Genomic DNA, 24,626 nt, shown 5'->3' with positions numbered 1-24,626 from the left:
CTTATCCTTGGAAATGGGCAGAAAAATCAAGTTTTTTAAATAAAAACATAAAAAGTGAAAATGTTGTAGTTAGGATGATACTAATCTGATCTGTTGCTCTGGGATCTGGAAAGCTTTGGTCCTTGGTTACGGGTATGTCTCACGCCAGCTGGACGAGGCCAAGGACCACAAATGAGAGCAATTCAGGCAGTGTGATTTCTTGAGCTCTTGGTGCACACAGAAGGCAGGTCCGGCCTTGGGACACTTTACATACCGTAACATCCAGCACAGACAGCCAGGCTCCCTGGCTGCCTCCCTCTGTGCTTCCCTGACACAGTGTCAGAGGGTTGGGACGTTGGCAGAGAGTACCCGACTCCCACACCAGTAATGCCCCCTTCCTCTTGACGCAGCCCTCCCAGCCAGTCCCCTCTGTGTCACAGCAGTGGCCTCACCAGGGCAGTTTCTTCGGTTCTGAGATGTATGTAAGAAGAGAAATCTAGGAGACCTTTTCTGTGACTTTCTGTCAGTTCAGAAAGTCTGGTATTTGTTACTGTGGGGCATGTAAACTCAGTGGCAAGATTTCAAAAGGGCTTATGATTTTCAAAGAGCTTTCTCTTGCGTTCAGTTTAGAGCAGTGATCAGTCCATCCAGGTGGTCTTTGCCACAACAAATCCAGGTATAAATACATTTGGAACATTTTTGATCCTTCCAGTGAATGAAACGAGCTTCCCAGGTGGCATTAGTGGTAAAGAACCCACCTTAAAAAAAAAAAAAGAGCCCGCCTGCCAGGAGACCTAAGAGACGTGGGTTCGATCCCTGGGTCAGGAAGAAACGGCAACTCACTCCACTATTCTTGCTTGGAGAATCCCATGAATAGAGGAGCAGCCTGGAGGGCTACAGTCCATGGGGTCACAAAGAGTCACACACGGCTGAAGCAACTTAGCACACATGCAGTGATTGAAACACACAAGTCGCTTGTGTATATTGGCCCAATTATATGGCCTTTTGATGTCCGGGGGTGGCTGCCGATCCCATGCAGGCCCGAACACATTGAGTGATGTGTGCAGGGTTCCGACGGGCATTTCTAGTGTGACTCCTATGTCCCACAGAGGATGTGAGAGTTAAGGGTTTTTTTCCCTTAAGTGATATTGTGACTGACTTTCTTCTTTCAAATTACAGACTAAATGACGGCAATGAGTACCTCTTCCAAGCCAAAGATGATGTAAGTTTTGAAGATTCTTTTTTTTTTTTTTTTTTTCAAATACAAGTTTACAAGTGTTTGTGGCCTGATGAGCATTATATATGGTGCTCTTCACATAAGTGATGATCAGCGGTGGCATCTGTCCTCTGGTCTCCACAGTCACAGACGCTGGAAGGTTTTCTGTTCTCCTGTGTCTGTCAGGGGCAGTAAATGTCATCTCATTGTTCTCCTACCCTGGCAGGAAAGCTAGCGCAGGGTCTCTTGAAGTTTGTGGAAGAGAACTGTGGGTGACGCACAGGGAGGTGGTCTCCAAACTGGGGTGGAGCCCACAGCCCAGCTAGGAGCCTCCCCTCTGTGCCCACTGCACTGTACCTCTTGTAACCAACCATCGCTTGGCTGTATGGTCAGCCGATGAGAAAACATGCGTAGCGCGTTAAATTCAAACAAAGCAACTTCTGTTAAGTTTACACAGTGTGGTATATCAAATAGATTTCTATTTCAAAAAAGAAAAAGCACTTTGTAGGGTAGGACCTGACCCCCGTGCTATAGGCCAGTCTTCCAGCTCGTCACATTTGTAGGACCATATACTACAGTGGAGACCTTCAGGTACTGTCAACTGAATTCAGGCGTTTGTTAGAGAGCCACTGTCCCTTCTCAGGCAGACATGCTATTCCTAAGTTTTCCAACCCACAGCAGCTCAGACGGTCACCCAGGCGGAGTGAGAGTATCTCATGTCCATCCAACTTAGATGAGTCTCACCTGTGTTCCCCCTCCTTTTTCCAGGAGGAAATGAACACATGGATCCAGGCCATCTCCTCTGCCATCTCCTCTGATAAACACGAGGTGTCCGCCAGCACCCAGAGCACGCCAGCATCCAGCCGGGCTCAGACCCTGCCCACCAGCGTCGTCACCATCACCAGCGAGTCCAGTCCCGGCAAACGGGAGAAGGACAAAGAGAAAGACAAAGAAAAGAGGTTCAGCCTTTTTGGCAAAAAGAAGTGAACTCCTTTCTGTCACTTCCTGCCCTTCTCTTCTTACCTTTTCAGTGAAATTCCAGCATGCAAGCTCAGAACCAACACATTACTCTCTGTGCCTAAATGTTTCTCCATGTGGTTGATTTTTTTTCTTTTAATTTATAGAGCATTTCTCGGGGAGGGTGGGGAAAAATACAACCTAAACACTTTATCTCCAAGTTAACAAAAGTTTGAGGTGCAGAGGGAAGACCAGATTTTTTTTTTTTTTAACGAAATTATATAGATTAGATCTCAGTATTTAAACTGTTCCTCAATTTTGTGAGGCTGTGTTGGAAATAACCCGCCTCCAGTGCTGTTGGTATGCAAGGCAGCGGTGCTTAAACAATATTTCCTGTGCTCGCCACAGACCGTACCAATGTCCCAACACCATTCTCTCCCATTTACTCCCAGTGGTTTGACTATTAGAAGCGCCCATGATGGGTCTAACCTGGATTAAACAGATTGTGTGTGATGATCTCGCTGCAGCCACAGTGCAGCCCCACTGTTAACTCTACAGACCAAGCCACTTGTACCTGGCATCACTTACTAACACACGACATGCAGCTTTTCTGCATCAACCTGGACAGCAGTTAAGAATGTCGGGATACAAGAAGGAATAGAAAACTGATACTGTTTTAAATAATCTGTAATTTCAACTTTTTTTTTGCTGAAATACATTATATTGTATGTTTGAGATAATTCTAGTACAAAGTATAATAAAACTAGATGTATAATAAACCCTTTAAATCATTGGTAAGTGTACAAGTGGAACCGAGGCATTTACTGGACAAAGTCATGTTACCGTAATGGTTACTTGCTTGTGCGTTACCACACTGTGTTATAATTTGCTTCATTACCTTGCTCTTTGATACATAGTGTGCATTTCTCTGTCACTGTAACAATTATAATGACAAATTTTCATCTTACTGCACAATCAAAATGGCATTGATAGGAATGAACTCCAGAGGCTGGGCCTGACAAGGAGGTTGGTCACTCAGGCCCGGTGCTCAGTCGTATGACCTGTACCTCTCAACTTTTGCCCTATCTGTTAAATATATGCGATGTCATTAAATGCTTTTAAATCTAGCACGGTGGGTGACTGTTGTTTTTCCTCTCCTTGCGTGCACGCCATGTAGGGGATTTGCACAGTGCAAAATAGCAGACGGGAAACAGGAGACTGTCCATCTGGGTACCTGTTGCACATTCTTGTGTATGTCTGGTGTCCCAGCTTTGAAAAATCACAAGAAACAGAGCAATAAATATGGAATGTTTTGTAGCCATACATCCAGATTTTATCTTTTAATTATGAAAATGTTATCAGAAAGCTCACCAAACCTGAGCTCTGAGACTAGGGTTCAAAAACATTTTCAGTAAATAGAAGTAAGTAGGTATTTTAGGCTTTGTAGGCCATACTCTGTTGAAACTCCGCCACTGTGTATTACAGAGGCAGCCGTCAATGATACGTGAACCCATGGGCATGGCTGTGTTCCAGTAAAACCATGTGTGTGGACACAGAGTTTAATTTTATATCATTTTCATATGCCACACAATATTCTTTTCTGATTTTTTTTTTTAAATTTTAAATGTAAAATTTATTTTACACAGATTGTGCAAAACCATATCACAGGCCATGTGTGGCCCATAGACCAGTTCGCTGATGCCAGCAGTAGGGGTCATGGCTTAGATATGTGTGTCATACTTGTCCTAGTTGATTGATTCTGTACTGCTTGCATATTTTCTAATGTGCAGTAGCAATGAAGGTTAGTATTACAGACTTTCAGTAGTTTATTCCCCAGAGGATATGCTTAACCTGACCTCACAGCTGACTGACATCAGGGGTGTTACCCTTAGGTGGACTGAGATCTCACTGTTTACTACCCACTCCCTTCCCCCACCCCGTCAATCCCCATGCCCCTGTGTACCCAGGGTTGTTTATCTCATCACAACGCTCCTTTACCCTTGCCTTACTCAGGATTGGAATCAAGTTGTTCATTTCTTAACAGGTAGACCTCTGACCAAAACGTTTAGTTTAGAAAAGGCATCTTGGAAAATAATCGTGATTGACTACGGCCTACCTAACAAAGCCAGGCAGGTGGCAGGCGGGCCACCCTCGGAAGGAAACTAAGCAGCAATCCCAGATTCCCATGAAAAGTAGATTCGGCTGGAACATTTCACACATAATTCTAGAGGCTTGCAGACCCCCAATGCCTGGTTTTGGAGGTTCTTGATTGCCTCCCTCCCAATGCTGAGGATGCCTGCGGCCTGAAAGTGGAAGGTGATGGGCAGCAGGCAGAGAAGTAGCCACCGAAGACGGGCTTCTGTGAGTCGTCAGGAGCTGATGGCAACAGAAAACCAGAATGAAGGCGTCATCTCAGGCTGAAGTTAGAGGCCACATAGGATCACAATCTTCAGTCCTGTCAGGGTAAATAGCAGATTTTTGTAAAAATCATGCACTAAACATTTTGAGAATTGTGCACATTTATTTTTGTTGCTGCAGTATGCTATTTTACTTGAATTTTTAGTGATACGGGACAGGTAATGCAACTGGTCTCACCTCTGGGAACTAAGAAGCAGAAAGTAAGGCTTTCAGGCACAAAGGAGGCATTCTCGATTAAAGGTTCCTCTTGTCACATTTGAACATCTCTACAGTTGGAATGCACCTTCAATTCGCAAGCCTCAGTGTTGTTTTCTTGGCAGTACTTAGAGTGGTGGTGTTTGTACACCTGCAGTTTGTATGCCTACAGTTCTTCAGTCAATGCAGTAGGGTATATCAGAGCAGTTGACACATGGTTATCTTCTCACAAAGTTTTTGGCACTTCTCAGGGAAGGGTGGCTATAATACTTCCCTTATGTGTACATTCTTTGCATTTATTAGTTGAAATACTTGAGTATTTCATCAAGTGGTAGAATTCATATAGGAAAGGTGGGATACATGCCTGAGTTTTTACCATGATCTGAGCTGGTTTTTTCAAGCCTGATTCATAACCCCAAAAGCCTAAATTAAAGAAAAAAAATAAAACTTCTGTCCACTAAAGCTCAGGACTTCTCACCATTGAAAGTCTTAGGGAAATGATTCACTATCCATTTTCCAAGACCAACCATCTGTGAAATTACCCTTTTGGAAATTTTAAAATATTCCATCTTTGGCTGGTGGAGACCACTTCAGGTTGGCTACTGATCCTTTTTGATATCTTTCTCCTTATCTGGCTTGACACAATTGCTCATTTCTTACCCCGGACCTGCAATCAGATTCCTCTGAGACAACCTGGTTTCTTTTAGTGTAAAATGGTATTTCATAACCATTATTTGTGTGCTCGCAATTCTGTTGCTACTGGTTGGTCCTTGTTTTCCAGGCATATCAGAGATAAGAAAAAAAAACTTGATTTCAAGTTTGCAGGGGGTCTTTCCTGCCTTACATCGCAGTCATTTTCACTCAGAATCATGGCTTTCAAGGATACAAGAGGCATAGAATGGAATATGATACAGTTATTCATGTGCTTTATCCCAAATTGCATGCATAGAAACTCAGTACACCACCACCAATATAATTACTGTTAAAATTCTGTAATCATCCTAGATTCATGTGTGTACCCTTTACCCAGTTCCCCCCAGTGGTGTCATCTTGCAAATCTAGCAGGGTATCACCTCCAGGGTGTTTGATACAGTCAAGATACAGGATGTTTCCATCTCCCCACACCTTCCTGCTGCTGTGTTACACAGCCACACCTGCTGCCCAGCCCCCGCCCCTTTTACCTCTGGCAACCTCCAGTCAGTTTTCCATTGCTATAAGCTTGTCATCTGAAGAATGTTGTATAAATGGAATCACACAGGGTATAATCTTTTCAGTCCCGTTGCTCAGTTGTGTCCAACTCTTTGCGACCCCATGAATCGCAGCACGCCAGGCCTCCCTGTCCATCACCAACTCCCAGAGTCCACCCAAACCCATGTCCATTGAGTGGGTGATGCCATCCTACCATCTCATCCTCTGTCATCCCCTTCTCCTGCCCTTAATCTTTCCCAGCATCAGGGTCTTTTCAAATCGGTCAGCTCTTCACATCAGGTGGCCAAAGTATTGGAGTTTCAGCTTCAACATCAGTCCTTCCAATGAACACCCAGGACTGATCTCCTTTAGGATGGACCGGTTGGATCTCCTTGCAGTCCAGGGGACTCTCAAGAGTCTTCTCCAATACCACAGTTCAAAAGCATCAATTCTTCAGCACTCAGCTTTCCTTATAGTCCAACTCTCTCATCCATACGTGACCACTGGAAAACCATAGCCTTGACTAGACGGACCTTTGTATAGTCGTTTAGGACTGGGCTTTTTTCACTTGGCATAATTCTCTGGAGATTGATCCAGGGAAAGGCTACGCATTCTAATATGCTGGCCTACAGAATTCCATGGACTGTATAGTCCATGGGGTTGCAAAGAGTCGGACACGACTGAGTGACTTTCACTTACTGTGTACTTATTCTGTACATTGTGTGTATCCCTTCCCCTATTACTGCTGAGTACCATTCAATGGAGTGGATATACTACCGTTTGCTTAATCATTCACTTACTGAAGGACATTTGGATAATTTCTAAATTTTTGGCTATTACGGATAGAGCTGCTATAAACATTTGTGTGTGTGAACATACACCTTTATTTGTCTGTGGGAAAGTGCCCAGATATGCTGAGAGCAGTTTTAAAAACGTTTTATATGTGGTCTTTCTGTTCTCCTCTTTATCCCCACATGTAGGTTGTTTTGTTGTATCTGAAATGTCTAAGTAGTTCTCTCTCCCTCTAAACTCTTCTGTAGTCTTAGTTCTACAAATAATTGTATATTTAATGCTCACCCCAGTCCATATGTGGGCGTTTCCTAGTCATTTTGGTTGTCTAAAGCTCATTCCCTTGGTGTGGTTTGTGTGTGTTTTAATTAGTTTCTCTTGCTTGCCTCCTCTCCCCGCCCCCCCACAACCTTTCTTATTTTGGGCCACTTTGCTGGGTCAAGCAGTAAAGTGCTCTTCTGTTATTAATACTTTGAGAACTGAGTAAAGATTTTCCAAGGGAGAAATATATGTGAACTTCAAAGTATTTCAAAGGTTAAAGAATGCAGGCTGTCCTAGAAAAATGAGTTTTTCAACTTGTTTAAAAAAAAAAAAAAACCCATCTGGCCCAACTTTGAGAAAGAATGTTACATCCTGTTTGGAGCTCTAATGTTTTTGTAAAAGGCCAGACTTCTTCCAAAAGGAGAGATTCAGGAAGTGGAATTGACGGGACCTATTCTCTGCCTTTAAATGAGGGGTCAGAATGTGTGAGAAACTGATGCTTCTCTCCCAAGCTGTTCAGGAAATTTTCACTCAAGTTGAGATGGTGCCACCACCCCTAGACTCACATGACCTGGGGTGATTTGGGAGGGGGGAGGTTGGCGACAGTGGATAGAATGATTTGGTAGAATTCAGGATTTTCTGAGGTGGTACCTCATTTGCCTGTTTGCTCTGCAGACTCGCAGGAGTCAGGCATGACTGAGGTACTAATGCTTCCCCTTTCTGCAGAGGAGCTTGGAAGACCAGGGTCCTCAGAAACATCCCAGTTTCTAAGCCCTAAACATGGGGTTCGTTGTCCGAGCTGCCTTGATTGTCAGAGTTCACTTCAAATTCACATAAGCTCTGAAGGGCTGGGGTCACAGCAGGGTTCCCCCTTGCCCCCTGCCCTGCTCCCCCCACACAGCTATCCTGCAGGGCTCCACATCCCGGCCCCAGTGTGAGTTTCCACTCATCCTTTCCATTGCTTATACTCTGGGGACCCACTGTGTCTGGGAGTGGAAATGAAGGAGGCAGAACATTCATGGAGTTTCCTGGAACTGCTGCTTTAAAGGGAAAGGGGGTTTTCTCTTCCCTAAGCCCACAGGGACTTTCTCCATTAGCAGGGCATCCTGCCTTCTGGAGTCTGGGCCTTAGGTGGGATGGGCCTTCCTCCTCTGAGCTGAGGCAAGCCTTGGCTCACGGCCTCTCCCTGGAGGATTTGCTCTGTTCAGTCACCATTTTAGTTTCCCTGTTGCAGGGAATGACTGCCAGTGTTAACTGTCCTTGGAGCTCTGGTTTTGTGAGGGAGAAAATCTCTCAAGGTTTTAGCTTCCCACCAGGGCCTCCTTCTCAGAGACAGGTCCCAGGGCTGCAGCTAAAAAGGCCTTGGACAGTGTGCAGACGTCTCCCCGGCGTTTGCTGGTGTGCTGGCGGCCCCTTCCCGCTGCCATCTGTTCCACGTGTCTGTCACGTCTCTCCCCTGGGCTTTCCTGGGTGCCTGATCTGAGTTCTGCATCTGGCTCGCCCAGCCTTTGCTCTTCTGGGGCAAGAGTGTGGGCTCTGAGCCCAGGCTGGTTTCTGTTCAGCCAAGAGATGAATATTCCCTCGTCGCCTTGGCAGAGGCCTACTAAGTGCCAGCTCTAGTGGAGCTTACAATACTCTACTCCATGCCACTGCATACCAGGCTTCCTCAGAGTCTGGATCATCTCCTCTTTACAAGAGGGTTGAAGAAGTGAGATGATGAACACAGTGCTGCATAAATCAGTTCCTCTGCCCCCACTGCTAGAAGGAGGCTCTCTATTTTTTTTCCCAAAGATGATTTTATTAGACTGCTTATCAATTCAATAACAAAAATTCCACATCCCAGTGGTATAAATGACAGACTCTGTCAGCTCATACAACTAAAACATCCCGGGGTAGAGCCAGCCCATGGGTTGCTTTGCTCTAGAAATTCTCCGTCTTCTCAGGACTGCAGATGATATCTCTGTGTCCTGTCAACCCCACCCTCCTCCCTGGGTCAGTTGTAGCCTCAGCCTGGCCTCCCTCCCTGGATGGTGGCTGCCAGCACCTCTGAGGCCGTGTCTTCGTTCCCAACTAGGAGGAGAGAGAGGGTTTCTCTCTCCCCAAACATTGAATGAAACCCTAGGTTTCACTCTGAATGGATTAATTTGGGTTTTGCACCATCCCTGAACCACACTGACTGCAAGAGATATCCCCTCAGGCAACCAGGGTGCCCTCCGAGTCTATCCAAACCACAGGCCTTTACAGTGAACACGAGTGGGGTTGGGCCCCCAGCAACCATTACAACAGAAGATTGAGAAAACCACATCAGTGAATAACAACCTCAAGGGAGTGGCTTGGGTGAGAAGAATAGAGGAAGTTGATGGAGATTATATGTAAGTATAGGAGTGCTAAAACTCCTGCTTTCTTCCTGATCTCCCAAATTTTGCACATCAACCTGAGAGTGCCAGCCTCCAAAGCAGGGTGTTGTTCAGTTGTTCAGTCATGCTGACTCTGCTACCCCATGGACTGCAGCACACCAGGCTTCCCTGTCCTTCACCATCTCCTGGAGCTTGCTCAAGCTCATGCCCATTGAGTTGGAGATGCCCTTCTTGTCCTGCCTTCAATCTTTCCCAGCATCAGCTCTTCTCATCAGGTGGTCAAAGTATTGGAGCTTCAATTTCAGCATCAGTCCTTCCAATGAATATTCAGGACTGATTTATTTTAGGATTGACTGGTTTGATCTTGCAGTCCAAGTTACTCTTTAGAGTCTTCTCCAACACCACAGTTCAAAAGCATCAATTCTTCGGTGCTCAGCTTCCTTCACAGTCCAACTCTCACATCCATAGATGACTACTGGGAACACCGTAGCTTTGACTAGGCCTTTGTTACAGAAAAGGGAAGCTTCTCTGAAAGTCATATTTTTTTTTTTTAAAAAAAAAAGGAGAAATGATGGTTCTAGAAGAAACTTTCTTTGATGAGGCCTGAAGCTCTCTGCATTTAAAACACATCTGCTAATGTGTTCAAGTTTGCCTCCTAACTGCACGGTGTCCATACCACCCCTGGGCTTGCCCTCCAAAGTGCTTGTTTGGGGCACACCTGGCTTCAGAGAACAGAGGCCGGTTAATGGATCAGAAGGGCCCCTAAAGGTCTAGTCTGGCTCGCTCCCATCCACAAGGCTCCCTTCTCCAGCAACCAGTTGGGGGTTACTTCCCACATTGGTTCAGCTCAGCAGGGAAAGGAGCTGATGTTAGGATGCTGTGAGTTTATGAATTAACCAAATACTTGGCTAAAGAATTGGGTTCTTTTTTCTTTTCAAGTAAAGCCCTCCAAAAAGTGCTAATTATCTGTTTCTTTGGGGAGTGCTGGAGTGCCTGAGTTAGTGGTTGGAGCCTCACCTGGCCAAAAGACAATCCCTGTGGGTGCACATTGTCCCTGGGAGCCCCACCCCATGAGGGAGCTGCTCCCTCACCACTCAACACCATATTTCTTACAAAATCTCTTGTCATTGAACAGGAGGTAGATGTACCCAGAATATGCATGACTCAAAAGGCCAAGGGTGTCCCATGTGACAGGGCTGGGGTGCTGAGGCATTTGCTTGGGTCAGAGGTCTCGGCAGGAGAGGTGGCCATTGGTCTTTGGAAAAGAAGGGGAGGTAGAATGCTTGGCATTCCTCAGTGAGGAAGGGAAAGGATTTAGATTCCAAAGCAGAACATTATGCAAAGCTGAACCTGCCTGTGTGTTATCTTTCTGTGACACTTGGCATTTCTGTCATTTCTCTTATCACAACTGCCCCTGAGGGGAGCTGCCTGACTGTGGGAACATAACCACGTGGTTCCCCTTGTGTCTCAGATCTTTGGGGTGTGAGCTGGGAGCAGTGGAGGGCTCATCTTCTACCTCAAGTCTGTCCTCATAGCTAAGAGGAGAGTCGTATCTCTCCTGGCTGAGACTGGTGGCTGCTTGCTGAGCTTTGACTCTGTGTATCAAGTGCTGCCCTCAGCTGTTCACCCCGTGAAGTAGACCCTTGCTACTGGGGTTTGTTTGGGCTGAGACCAGAGCTGTCCCCACAGGGAATGTAAGACAGTGAGCCCTGCCTGAGCTGGGAGCAGCAAGCCCACAGGGTCTCAGAGTGTCCTGAAGCTTTGACAAGGTCTGGCTGATGCCACTACCAACCCATCCTCCTGAATGGGGGGGACCATTCAGCCGTGTTACCTTCAGCTCTTATAAAGGGCGTCTGCCCAGATCTCACTGACATCCTGCCTGCGCTCTGTGGATGTGGGTGTGTGAACGTGACCATACTCCAGAGGAAAGGAAGAAGGTCTCTGCTGAGAAATGAGGAGCGCACAAGCTGGATCTAAATGTGCCAGGGTGGGAAGGAGAGGCTGGGATGAGTGGAGAGAGAGATATACATAGATAGCTAGAGGCAAGCTGCTGCAGAGCACAGGGAGCGCAGCCTGGTGCTCTGTGATGACCTAGAGGGGTGGGGTGGGGACTGGGGTGTGAGGCTCAAGAGGGTGGAGACATACATACATCTGATTCGAGTTGTTGTACAGCAGAAACGAACACGACATTGTCAAGCAGTTATTGTGTTTGTGCGCACTCAGTCGTGTCCAGCTCTTTGTGACCTCGTGAACTGTAGCCTGCCAGGCTCCTCTGTCCATGGAATTTTCCAGGCAAGAATACTGGAGTGTGTTGCCATTTCCTCCTCTAGAGGTCTTCCCCAACACAGGGTTAGAACCCTCATCTCTGCGTCTCCTGCATCGTCAGGCAGATTCTTTACCACTGTGCCACCTGGGAATCTCAAAGCAATTATAGTCTCATTTTTAAAAATAAATTTAAAAAACTGCAGTAGAAGAAAGTCAGTAAACATTTACATTTTACTTCCAAATAATAGATAAATGTGCCAGAACAACTGGTTGTGTAATAGGGGCGGGGCCGGCGTGCAGCTGTTTGCGAGAGACTCGAGCATGGGGTCAGAGGTCGCAGCCACCAACGGTCCGCGGGTCAGTTCACAATGGTCCTTCCGGGTGAGATGCGGGCACGGGTGGATGGCGGCCTTCTCACTCCGGGCCCTCCAGGTCCTCCCGCCTTTCGACTGGCTGGTGAGCTGGGGGACCGGGGACAGGCTGAGGGCTTTGTCCCGCAGAGACCCAGACCCCTCGCCACGGCCGCCTACTTGCGGGGCGCAGGCCTCGAAGCAGCAGCGAGCCTCTCCCCATCCCCGCCTCCGAGCCCTAATGGCAGTGCCTGTAGTCTCCCTGGGTTGCTGTCCACGGAGGCCTCAGCAACGGGAGTATGTGGACGCTGGCATTAAGGTATGCTTCAACCAGCTTCCGTCTCGCCGTTCAAATTTCAAAACCGGCTCCAGCTTAGATCAGTTGTATACCCCTAAGAGGTGGCCAGAGGTCAGGGTTAAGTGGCAAGGACATGGCGTGTCATTACTTCAGGTTCCCCTGTGGTTGGGGCAGTGCTCTAGGAGGAGTGACTGTTGTGAGCTGGGAATTCACCTGACTACTATTTGCTACAAGTATTCCTGCTGATCCTATTCAAATGATTTTATTCTCTCCAGTTTAAATGAAAAGAACCTGAGAGCCTGCTGAGTCCTGGGCACCTTGCTCCCTCAGTGATGACAGCTAGGCAAGGTCTAGAGACAGGCTTGCGAGGTGTGTACCCTGTAGCCAGGCATGTGATTAAAGGGGAGTGTGGCCTGTGAAATGGCCCTGCCTGGAGGGAGTTTATGCCCTCAGAGAACTGCCATTGGAAAGAACCAGATCAGAGCTTGGTCAGCTCCACCTTCATGCAAATATTCTCTCTGGGGATTCATTGCCCTTTCCAGCACTAGGTCTTGACCTCACCTTGACATCTCCAGGAACTTTACATTTCAGGGAAATGAGTTGGGTCTTTATTCCTTGGTTCCCTGAAATCTCCTGGAGTCCTAATGCAAATTTTATCATCCTCGACCCAACACATTTCAAGCCTGCATCAGTAATCTCTCTCACAAATACACAAATGATGAAGTTTCATCTTACCAGACACACTTCGCCCTGTTTTCCTGGGAACTGGTAGGTCAAAAGCTAAGAACATGTTTACACACTTTTTTTTCATTTTCCTATTACCACTTTCCATACAATGCATCCACACAGTTACTAGCTGTAAACAAAAGTAACAGTCTTGCCACAAAACCAATTGCTTTTAATTTTAGTAATTATAGTATAGCATCTCAACCTTGCTTTGAGTTTCTTTGACTACCAGCTAAGGTAAACTTCCTCTCCTGAGCTTGACAGTTTCTTTCTCCTTTTGAATAAATTATCTATTCATACCTGGTTTACTGAGGCTTCTGAGTTACAATCCACAAAAACCAACTCTGGCTAAGTTAGCAGAAAAGGAACTTATTAAGCTCCCAGCATCTCCAGGAGGGCCAGGGCACAAGGTTCATGATTTTTATTACAGCAGGTGCATATAATTGGTAGACACAGGGTCCACGGCCCCTTGCCCTCTTTCACTGCAAGAGAAGCCAGGAAGAGGTATCCTAATTTCTACAGGGGGCTTCTGCTTCAAGAGGGTGTGGATTCCAATAACATAGGAATGGAGTTTAAAGACTGGGTGGCTATATGAATTTCCTTTTGCTGCCTTAACAAGTTACCATAAACTTGAGACTGAAAACAGGACAGTCATTCTCTCAGAGTTCTGCAAGTCAGAAGTTCACACAAGCGTCAGTGGGCTGGGACTGCGGTGTCAGCAGGGCTGCCTTTCCAGAGGTAGGGAAGAATTCATTCCCTTGCCTTCTCCAGCTTCTAGAAACACCAGATTCCTTGGCTTGTGGCCCCTTCACCTTCAAAGCCAGCAATAGTGGATGCAAATCCTTTTCACAACACATCATTCTGAACATCTGAATCTCTCTTCCACTTTCAAGGATCCCTGTGGTTACATTGCATCCAGCTGCATAATACAGGATAATCTCCTTATTTTAAGATCAGTTGATTGGCAACCTTAATTCCTCTTTGCTGTGTAGTGAATGTAACATATTCCTGGGTTCTGGAATTAGGATGTGCGTATCTTTCTAGGGGGGGCACTATTCTGTAGAACAGTCAAAAAGTGTGACTCCTAGGTCACATATATGGAACCTCACAAACTGAATAGTTTTTAATTTCATGTTTATAATCAATACCACCTAACCCACGGATGGCTTACAGTATGATGGAAATTTGGGGGTAGAATTTGGGCCTGCTGAATTATTTGCAGATTTCTCTTCATAAGCATATATTACACTCTGGTCCTGGGTATAAGTATGATAAATATAATTTTATAAAATAATTTAAAATATAATAAAATAGAAAATATAAACATAGAAAATAATAAGCATAATTTTACTTTTTTACTTTTTATATTTATCTTAGTTCACATTTTTATGAAAATGTTTAAATTTTGTATCCTTTTATAAAATTATATTTTATTTTCATTTAGATCATTACCATCAGCATGAACATCTTGATTATAACATCAAAATTAGTAATTTTACTAAAACAGAAGTGAGGAAAATATATTTTATGGAACAAAAGTATACCTTATGAAGTAAATGTATTTTCACTTTATTACTCATTTAAACATAGCCAGTCCATTAAAAAACTACCCAGATATACAGAATAATACTTAAATTTAGTCATCTGGGATGTTTTTACATGCTCTTAGTATTATTAAAATACCAAGGCTTTTGTGTATTTAAAAATTTTGTCCTTATGGAGGTATATTTATCAAGGTAGGAGGATAAAGCACATTTTATCTATCAATTTTCTAGACTGATTTATAACTTTAAAAAATCATTTTAATGACGTGTGGCTTCCATCTGTACTCATGCCCCAAGTCCTGCAGGTGTTAGTGGCAATACTAACCACTAACAGTCTGTCTATTGACATAATCATGTATTTTTTCTGCTTTGATTTGTTGGAAAATGCATTGTAACAGTGATAGTATTATTTAGCCCAGCTCACATTCCTAATAGAAACTGGTCATGATGTGCTGTGCTGTGCTGTGCTTAGTCACTCAGTCATGTCCAAGTCTTTGTGACCCGTGGACTATAGCTCACCAGGCTCCTCTGTCCATGGGGATTCTCCAGGCAAGAATACTGGAGTGGGTTGCCATGCCCTCCTCCAGGGGATCTTCCCAACCCAGGGATGGAACCCAGGTCTCCCACATTGCAGGCAGATTCTTCACCATCTGAGCCACCAGTAAAGGCCAAGAACACTGGAGTGTGCAGCCTATCCCTTCTCTAGGGGACCTTCCCAACCCAGGAATTGAGCCGGGGTCCCCTGCATTACAGGCAGATTCTTTACCAGCTGAGTTATCAGGGAAGCCCCCACGATGTATTAGTTTGGTTTTTTATTTTCGCATAGCTTGATTTGATTACTACAGTTTTTTAGGACTTTTGCAGTCATGTTCATGAATGAGAGAAGGCATCATTTTCCATTCTTATACTGTCCTTTTATGTTTATGGTGTCAAGGTTATGAGAGCTTCCTATACTGAGTTGGGGATTATTCTATCAATTTTGCTTTATGTTGCTTCAAGTTTTATTACTTAGTCTATACAAGTTTAGAATTTTTATTATTTTCCTGATAAATTGAAGTTTTACAAGTTTATGTAGTTACCATCTTTCTGTCTAGTAATGATTTTGCCTTAAACTTTATTTTGTCTGATATTATTTCATTTGATTAGTAAACAAATAACATTTGGCTAATGCATATTTTTCCATTTTTTTGTCCCCCCCCCCACCTAGTCTTTCTATTATATTGTTTTAGGTATATTTTCTGTAACTAACATTTATCTACTAACATTTACACTTTTATTCTTAAAAATTTAGCCTGGAAATCTATGTTTTATAATCCATGTTTATGTAACTACTCACATATTAGATTTATTTCTACCATATTATTGTGTGTCTTTAAAACAAAATTTCTGTATGCGGCTATATTAGTCTGCTCAGGCTGCTGTAAGATTTGTTGGAGTAAACAACAGAAATTATTTTCCTTGTAGTTTCAGAAGCTAGACATCAGAGCAACATGCTGGCAGATTCAGTTGGCCTGTGGGTGTCTGCATGCTCAGTTACCCATTCATGTCCCACCGCTTGTGACCCTGTGGACTACAGCTCACCAGGCTCCTCTGTCCATGGGATTTTTCAGGCAAGAATACTGGAGTGGGTTTCAATTTTCTTTCTGCAGAGGATCTTCCCAACCCAGCAATCGAACCCACATCTCCCATGTCTCCTGCATTCCAGGTGGATTCTTTACCCACTAAGCCATCATGGAAGCCACTTCCTGGCTTATAGATAGCCACCAACTCACTGTGTGTTCACATGACCTCTCTGGGCACACAGAGAGAAGCAGCTGGAAGGTCTCTTCTTATAAGGACACTAATCCCATTGGATCAGGACCCCACCCTTAACTACTTACTTAAAGGCCTCATCTCCAAATATAGCCGCACTGGGGGCTAGGGCTGCAACATAGGAGTGGAGAGGGAGGGGCACAGCTTGAGGGGGAGCGTTCCATCCATAACAGTGGCATTCTGCATAATCGCTCTGTGTTCCAGCTTTCAGATTCTTTCTTCTGTTGTATACCCTGTCCTGAGAGATCTTACATTTTACTGGTGAGACACAGACAATTAACAATAAAATACATAATAATATTAGGTGCTAATAAGTGCTGAAGAGAGATTAAAGAGATGTATGTATTTGGCAGGAGTGGGTAGTGAGTTGCAGTTGAGGTAGGGATGGCAATGGTCTCACCAAGAAGATGACATTTGGGAAAATATCAAAGAAGGTAAGAAATGAGTCATGCAGCTAAATGAGGGGAAATTGTTCCAGAAAGAGGGAACAGCCAGGGCAGAGGTCTTGAGGACAAAATATGCCCAAGATGTTAGGGCAACAGGACAAGCCTAGGGTGGCTGCAGAGAAGATAGCAAGGGAAGGGTAGGAGGAAGAATTTGGAGAGGTAGTGAGGGACTGGACCACAGGCAAGATATGGTGAGTCTAACCCTCTTATTTTGTAATCCAACCCATGCTTGTATTTCAGTAGGCCGTGGGAAGGACTTTGGCTTTTACTCTGAGAGCGATGGGCATTGTGGAGGGTTCCGAGCAGAGAAGAGGTGTGGTTTCGTTTCATAGCATAACTCTGGCTGCTGAGTGGAAAGTCAGTTTGGGAGGAGGTGAGACTGAGAAATGAGACACCGACATGGATCCTAGGGAGCGCTAGCATTTAGTGTGGAGGATGAGTCAGGCTTTTAGGTGTTCATCTTCGTCTGATGACCTTTCTGTCTGTTGAAGGCTGAGAAAGTCATCAGCAACAGTAGGCTGCTTAACTGCCTTGAGGCACAAATGGAAAGGGTGGACCTTGGAAGGTTGAGGACTCCAGTAAATTTTGCCTCTTCCCAGCCAGGTTCCAAGTCAACTGAGAAATAAGACAGGAAATATTCTTTGGAGAAAGGCCAAAATATCAACTTTACTACTGGGTCAAGGCTAGGTTAGAGGAAGTGGCTTTGTTAAGGCAAATGGACCTTGTAATGGAATCTGAGCATTAGATATACTTACCTGCCCAGACACAGAGGTGCTGGACCATCTCTCCCTCCATCAGTGAAGGCAGGACGTTTGTTGTTAAGCTACAGCTTAGTGGGGAGCAGGGTGACAGAGCTCCACGCAGGCAAGGTGGATTTCCAAGAGCAAAAACTAGAGGGGATGAGCTGAACTTATACTCAGACAGGGAGCAAAACAGCCATACTAATTTAGCTCCAAGAGGAGGTGGGTACATTTCCTCTTGACATTACCCAGCTTTTCATTCTTTTGACTTTTCAGGTTTAATCACTGTTATATACTCTATAATTTACTTTAAATTCTTCAGCATAGGCACTGTGATGTAAATATGTACGTTTGCTTTAATCTACACTCTATATTCAGTTTTCCTAATTCAGGAATATACACTGAAAAATGCTTCAGCTATCTTTATCTTGGACTAACAGTAGAGACTCTGTTAATTAGACAAATGGGTGATGCCAGTAAAATGAGAGGTATAGAAAGCGGGTGTTGGAAATTACAGACACTCTCACGCTTACCTAAATAGGATTTGAAATTTTAGTAATAATGGATAACCACCTATTGAATAACATCCTGTGAGTTCATGATGAAGTAAATAATATTCTTTCCTATAATAGGAATTCAACAATAAAAAAATTGAAATGACAGAATTAGAAACTCATCAACGCTGCCCAGAGTAGTAGATGGGCTGTGTGATGAGCCGTACATTTACCTAGGCTCACAGGTCTTCCTGGCGGTCGCTTAACTACCAAGCGGGAAGCCGTGGCTTCTTAGTGAGGAGTCTTGGAGGGTCCCATCTCAGCCAAGACGTCAGATTTAACATCACCCAATAATGGAGCAAGCCGTTACCATGTGCCTCCTGAAACGGTGCGCCGAGGACACAGCCTCACTTCTGCAGCATCCCTGCCAAAAATACAGAACCCTAACCTAATCATGAAACATCAGACAAAGCCAGAAGGAGGAACATTCTACAAATAAATTGGTCTTTATGCTTCAAAATGTCAAGGGCACGAAAGGCAAAAAATGACTGAGGAACTATTGCAGCTTAAGGGAGGCAACGTGTTGGTGACTGACTGCAGTGTGTGATCCTGGAATGGATCCCAGACCGAGGGGGGTGGAAAGCTATAAAGGGCATTACTGAGACAATGACAAAATCTGAATATGGACTGAAGATTAGATAATAGGTTTATATCAAAGTTAAATCTCCTGATTTTAATATTGGTACAGTTCTTATGTAGGAAAATTCCCTTATTCTTAGGAAACAAAAAAACCAACACTGCAACATTTAGCGGAGGATTCTCGTGCCCCAATCTATCTATATCCTGTCAACAGAATGTTGTCATATTTGCATCTAGTTAGCCTTAAACTCAGAGAAGGCAATGGCACCCTACTCCAGTACTCTTGCCTGGAAAATCCCATGGGCGGAGGAGCCTGGTAGGCTGCAGTCCGTGGGGTCGCTAAGAGTCAGACACGACTGAGCAACTTCCCTTTCGCTTTTCACTTTCATGCATTGGAGACGGAAATGGCAACCCACTCCAGTGTTCTTGCCTGGAGAATCCCAGGGACTGGGGAGCCTGGTGGGCTGCCACCTATGGGGTCGCACAGAGTTGGACATGACTGAAGCGACTTAGCAGTAGCAGCAGCCTTAAACTAGAAGTTAAACTAGAAGTTTAACCTTCTAGTTAATCTCCCAGAACAGAACTGGGCCTTCACAGAGGTCCCAGAATAGGTCTCAGTACTGTTTGGCGTCTGTCTGCTCATCAGTATTTGCATGGGTAGCAGAATTCAATCTAAGAATTGCTTTCATTGTAGCTTGGTAAGGGAGTTACAATGGAGGCCATGGATATTCATCAGAGGAATCTGTTGTGAATAAACAAATCATTTGAAGTGAGTTTGCAACCCTTAAGCCTATGCTCAGCCAGGAGTATGGCTATCTTGGGAGCTACCAGTAACTCATCAGGAGGATCCTGCTCTTGTCTTCATAGACTAGCCACTGTTTTAGGGGGTCCCCTCCACACCACTGGTGGGCAACAGAGATGGATTTATCACAAATTTGAGAATGCTCATGCTTCACAACCCTGCACATGCTCAGGCCCCTTCCAAGGCCCTAAAGCTAATTTTGTATTCATCAACTTACATTCTTTTATCCTTAAACTGCTCCCTTCCTACAAATTGTATAAGCTTCAGGCTCAAAAAAATCTGCTGGGCATTTTAAGTTTTGCTGCAGAAGGCTCTGAGATGGGTCAGAACCATACAGTGACCTCACAAAACTGGACATTTCACTCCCTGTTCTGTTTGTGACCCCCATTTAAATCAGTCATATTGTCTATCATTAGAGGTTCTTTGATGAGAGCCTTAAATTATCACATTAAGATACTCCACAAATAAAGTCCCCAGTGTGAATATAAATCCCTCTTACATTACAAATTTCTCAGGGAGAAATGAAAGTTTAAAGATCAGACCTACTTGCACGTTAAAAATCCAAAGACAATGACGTTTTGAAGGAATTAAATTTCAAAATCAAATTATCTTGCCCTTGTGAGCTGAAGTTCAAATAAATGGAAGTCTAAAACTGATAAAAATCCATCTCCCCATTTCAAACCCAGTTGCTAACGACTCCATCTTGGCTAGAGGTGTCTCAAGGTCTGGGTGGCATTGAGACCCTTCTGGCAGCTCTAGCCAGGACCAGCTCTTCTGGGAAACAGGTTAAGGCCCAGCCTTGGTTTCCACCAAATTAAGAAAATGAATGACTCGCCAGTCCTGGATCAATTTTCTCAGGAAAAAGCCTATTTTTGGTGTGGCAAGAGATCACAGCAGAGACTCCAGAGTATCTGAGGAAAAGAGGATAGAATAAAAGTCCCTTGTCCCTCTGTTTCATACCCTGGGTCTGAAACAATGTTCTGAAGAAAGTCCTGTGGAGCCTCAGGAATGAGCAGAGACAGGCTGAAAATACAGTTTGATTTAAAACTTCATTCAGTGATTGTGTATCCAATGGTGTCATGCACTGCGTCATACTCTGGGGGCAGTGGTGAGCAAGGCAAGTAAGGTGTTCAGTCGCTAAGTAAGTGGTTTCTAATTCCTGGCAACCCCATGGACTGCAGCATGCCAGACTCCTATGTCTTTCACTATGTCCCAGAGTTTGCTCAGATTCATGACTATTGAGTCAGTGATGCCATCTAACCATCTCATCCTCTGCCACCCCTTCTCCTCCTGCCTTCAATCTTTCCCAGCATCAGGGTCTTTTCCAGTGGGTCGGCTCTTCACATCAGGTGGCCAAATATTGGAGTTTCAGCATCGGTCCTTCTAATAAGTATTCAGGATTGATTTCCTTTAAGATTGACTGGTTTGATCTCCTTGCAGTCCAAGGGACTCTCAAGAGTCTTCCAACACCATTGGTGAAAAGCATCAATTCTTCAACGCTCAGCCTTCTTTATGGTCCAAATCTCACATTCATACATGATTACTGAAAAAACCATAGGTTTGACTAGACAGACTTTTGTTGGCAAAGTGATGTCTCTGCTTTTTAATACACAGTTTAGGTTTGTTAGAACTTTCCTTCCAAGAAGCAAGAGTCTTACAAGGCCCTTCCCCAAAAGGATGAGGCCTGTGCACCCCCAAGTGCAGGAAGTCAGTTTGTCAAGAGCTTGGAGGAAGAACGGGTTTGCCAGCACAGGAGGTTACTTTGAACTCATTTCTCCCCAGGTAACTAGGAATGACAGTTCATCCTGATTTTATACCAGAGCGAGCCACAAAGAGAGCAGTCATCTAAGAGGAGGAGGGAGGGAGCCTCTGGGTCAGAACACATGAAAAGAAGAAAAACAGTTGAATGCTTGTTTCCTCTGACCTTTCCGGCACCAGGCTACATCAGCCTGAGGGGACTTCTCCTCCAGTGGTGCGCCACTGTGCTTCCTGACTCTGAGTTTCTGGTCAGGGGTCCCTGGGCATAGATCTTATCACAGAGATTGCCAGCTTTACTTTTACTTCCCGAATGTAAAAAACAAACAAACAAAAAAAAGACCTTTTTCTATCATCTTCCAGCTGCTTCTCAGGGCACAAGTAATTTCTCTTAGCTCTTTACTAACTGTATTACTTTGACATTTCTAGCATTTGGTTGACATTGCTCAGTGGAAAGTTTCCTACCAATCCACGTGCACCCTTTGAACTTTCAAACTCTGCCAAATTGCTACTCCAGTTGGACTTTTTACTCACCTTTTTAACAGAAACAGGAATTTTAAGTAAATGTGGTGGCTCACATGTTAGGATCCTTTCTCTTGACCTTTCTCCAGAGGAGATTAGGTGACCCCTCAACCAGTCCTTTTACATTTGGAAGGTAGGAAGTTATAGCCATTGTCAGAAGGAAAATCTGGTTTTTAGATGTTACACAGAATGCAGAGGATGGATTATAACAGTCCCCCCCACCCCGCCTCTTTTTTTTAACCCTTAAGGTATCTATCAGTCCACATCAGGCCTTTCTCAACTTCCTCCTACCCTCCTAATTATCCTCTCATTGTTTTTGTCCCCTGCCCTCCTGCAGGTTTTCTTTGGGGTAGAATGCCCTGCTCCCATCTCTCTTCATCTTAGTCTTCTGGGACTTGGGCATGGCGACTTCTCCCGGGAGAGGTAGCACTGTTGGCCATGTTGGCTCCTGGGATAAAACAAAGGGAGGCAGAACCCACTTCCGTGTGTTTCTACAGGAGACTTGTGATGAAGAGGACAGAGAGGAACCTTGTTTCCTGGCTAAAATAAAGGCAATAATGAGTATCTCCATAGCACCTTTAAGTGATAAACATCCATGAAGCCAATGCCTTTCTGATTCTTTTAGGACTCTATCTACACAAAGGTGGTATCAAACCTGTCTGTACAAAGGCAGATCCCATGTGGAATGGACTCTGACATCTGGGCAGATTGAACCCGCCACTGATTCAGTCATTCGCTGAGTTCTTCAATTTCCTTTCCGTTTTAGAATTCTCACTTCTCCTCACCTCAGATTGTCAATACAGTGAGAATTAGCTGGGTGCCCTGCTCATATCTGAATCAAGAACTGCTATTGTACTTGCAAGTATCAGCATAAGCACACATTTCTAGTTTTAACATCCCTAAAACATAGGCTATACCCTCAAAACAATGAAGTTAATAGAAAGGAACTATTCAAAGAAACCAGTTGATTGGCCCTCTTAAAACCATAATGACTTTTGTTTTCTCCATGAATTAACAGAGTTCCAGGCTCAGTTAAGAGTCAAAACAACTTGTATTTCCAGAAAACCTAAACTAGAAATCATTTCCCAGTGTGAGAATAGAGCCACCAAAAGGACCAGATTTGAGGTAAATATACAATCAATTACATTCCTCTATGTAGGAAACAGGGAGAGGGAATGGCACCCCACTCCAGTGCTCTTGCTGGAAAGTCCCAGGGATGGGGGAGCCTGGTGCGCTGCCGTCTACGGGGTCGCACAGAGTCGGACATGACTGAAGCTATTTAGCAGCAGCAGCAGCATGTAGGGAATAAGAGACCCTATTCACAATAGAAATAAGACCCCATAAAGTACCAAGAAATACTTTTAATGTGAAATATATATGACCTATGAGAAGAAAGGGCTTCCCAGTTGGCACTAGTAGTAACGAACCCACCTGCCAATACAGGAGATGTAAGAGACCTGGGTTTGATCCCTGGGTTGGGAAGATCCCCTGGAGGAGGGAATGACTCCCAGTCCAGTATTCTTGCCTGGAAAATGCCATGGACAGAGAAGCCTGGTGAGATCCAGTCCATAGCGTCACAGAGTTGGACATGACTGAAGCAACTTAGCATGAAAAGAAAAGCAACCAACTAAATGAATAAACAAGCAAAAATGATGGTGAGCTACAATAAGGCCTGATTAAATGGATCCAAGAACTGTGCTCCTTTTGGAGGCAAGAACATAATAAAGAAACAATTTCTACTTAAACTATAGATTTATCCAAATTTCCAGTGAAAACCATGGAACATTTTTGAAAGATAAAATCATTTACTTGGAATAGATTATAAATATCAAAGAAAATGACTGTGATCGTCCTATGGGTACCAAGGCTGCCATTTATGAAAAGATATTCTCAAACTATGTAAAGCATATAATACTGATACAAATCAATGCAACATAGTACCTAGTACAGAAATGGGAAACGGGCAATACTATGCATAAGAAGCGAAAATATAAGGAAGGCCATGTGGTCAATGGGAAAAGGAAAGATTATCCAATAAACATGATTAAGGAATTTGGATTAAGGAATTTAAAATACCTATTCAATCCTCTTCTAACATTGCACAGAAATTAATTCTAAATAAATTTAAAAGTTGTAAAAAATCTAAATATATCAAATAGAAGAAAATAAAATGGAATCTTGATTAAACCTCTGATTGAAGGGATCCATGTCAAAGCACACGTTAGATATGAATTCATAAAAACTCAACATTCTAAAATGAAAAAAATAAAATGCAGATGGCAGAGGGAAAATAGTTCCAATGAAAAAGACAGACAAGACCTGACAATTGCTAATTAAAATACGCTTCAGTTCACTTCAGTCAGTTCAGTCGCTCAGTCGTGTCCGACTCTTTGCGACCCCATGAACTGCAGCACGCCAGGCCTCCCTGGCCATCACCAACTCCCAGAGTTCACTCAAACTCAACGTCCATCAAGTTGGTGATACCATCCAGCATCTCATCCTCTGTTGTCCCCTTCTCCTCCTGCCCCCAATCCCTCCCAGCATCAGAGTCTTTTCCAATGAGTCAACTTTTCACATGAGGGGGCCAAAGTACTGGAGTTTCAGCTTTAGCATCATTCATTCCAAAGAAATCCCAGGGCTGATCTCCTTCAGAATGGACTGGTTGGATCTCCTTGCAGTCCAAGGGACTCTCAAGAGTCTTCTCCAACACCACAGTTCAAAAGCATCAATTCTTTGGTGCTCAGCTTTCTTCACAGTCCAACTTTCACATCCATACATGACTACTGGAAAACCATAGCCTTGACTAGATGGATCTTTGTTGGCAAAGTAATGTCTCTGCTTTTGAATATGCTATCTAGGTTGGTCATAACTTT

General features: G+C 44.2%; 2 protein-coding genes across 7 annotated transcripts in view; both read left to right on the top strand.

Annotated features, from left to right (window-relative positions):
• Window positions 1-3,279, top strand: part of SPTBN1 (spectrin beta, non-erythrocytic 1) — a 210,742-nt gene extending 207,463 nt beyond the window's left edge. For all 6 annotated transcript variants that reach the window (XM_042246161.1, XM_015094381.3, XM_042246160.2 and 3 more), the window contains 2 exons: window positions 1,159-1,201; window positions 1,964-3,279. In XM_042246161.1, coding sequence (XP_042102095.1) covers window positions 1,159-1,201; window positions 1,964-2,182 — 262 coding nt within the window. In that variant the 3' untranslated portion in view covers window positions 2,183-3,279. The remainder of the gene's footprint in view (window positions 1-1,158; window positions 1,202-1,963) is intronic.
• An 8,706-nt stretch (window positions 3,280-11,985) lies between these two features.
• EML6 (EMAP like 6) overlaps window positions 11,986-24,626 on the top strand; it is a 324,086-nt gene continuing 311,445 nt past the window's right edge. The window contains exon 1 of the mRNA XM_060412191.1: window positions 11,986-12,294. Within this exon, the coding sequence (XP_060268174.1) occupies window positions 12,275-12,294 (20 nt within the window). The 5' untranslated portion in view covers window positions 11,986-12,274. The remainder of the gene's footprint in view (window positions 12,295-24,626) is intronic.

The sequence above is a fragment of the Ovis aries genome, chromosome 3, assembly GCF_016772045.2.
Source record: "Ovis aries strain OAR_USU_Benz2616 breed Rambouillet chromosome 3, ARS-UI_Ramb_v3.0, whole genome shotgun sequence".
NCBI classification, from domain to species: Eukaryota; Metazoa; Chordata; class Mammalia; order Artiodactyla; family Bovidae; genus Ovis; species Ovis aries.
The sequence above is the reverse complement of the archived record's forward strand: the minus strand, read 5'-3'. Positions and strand labels throughout refer to the sequence as shown.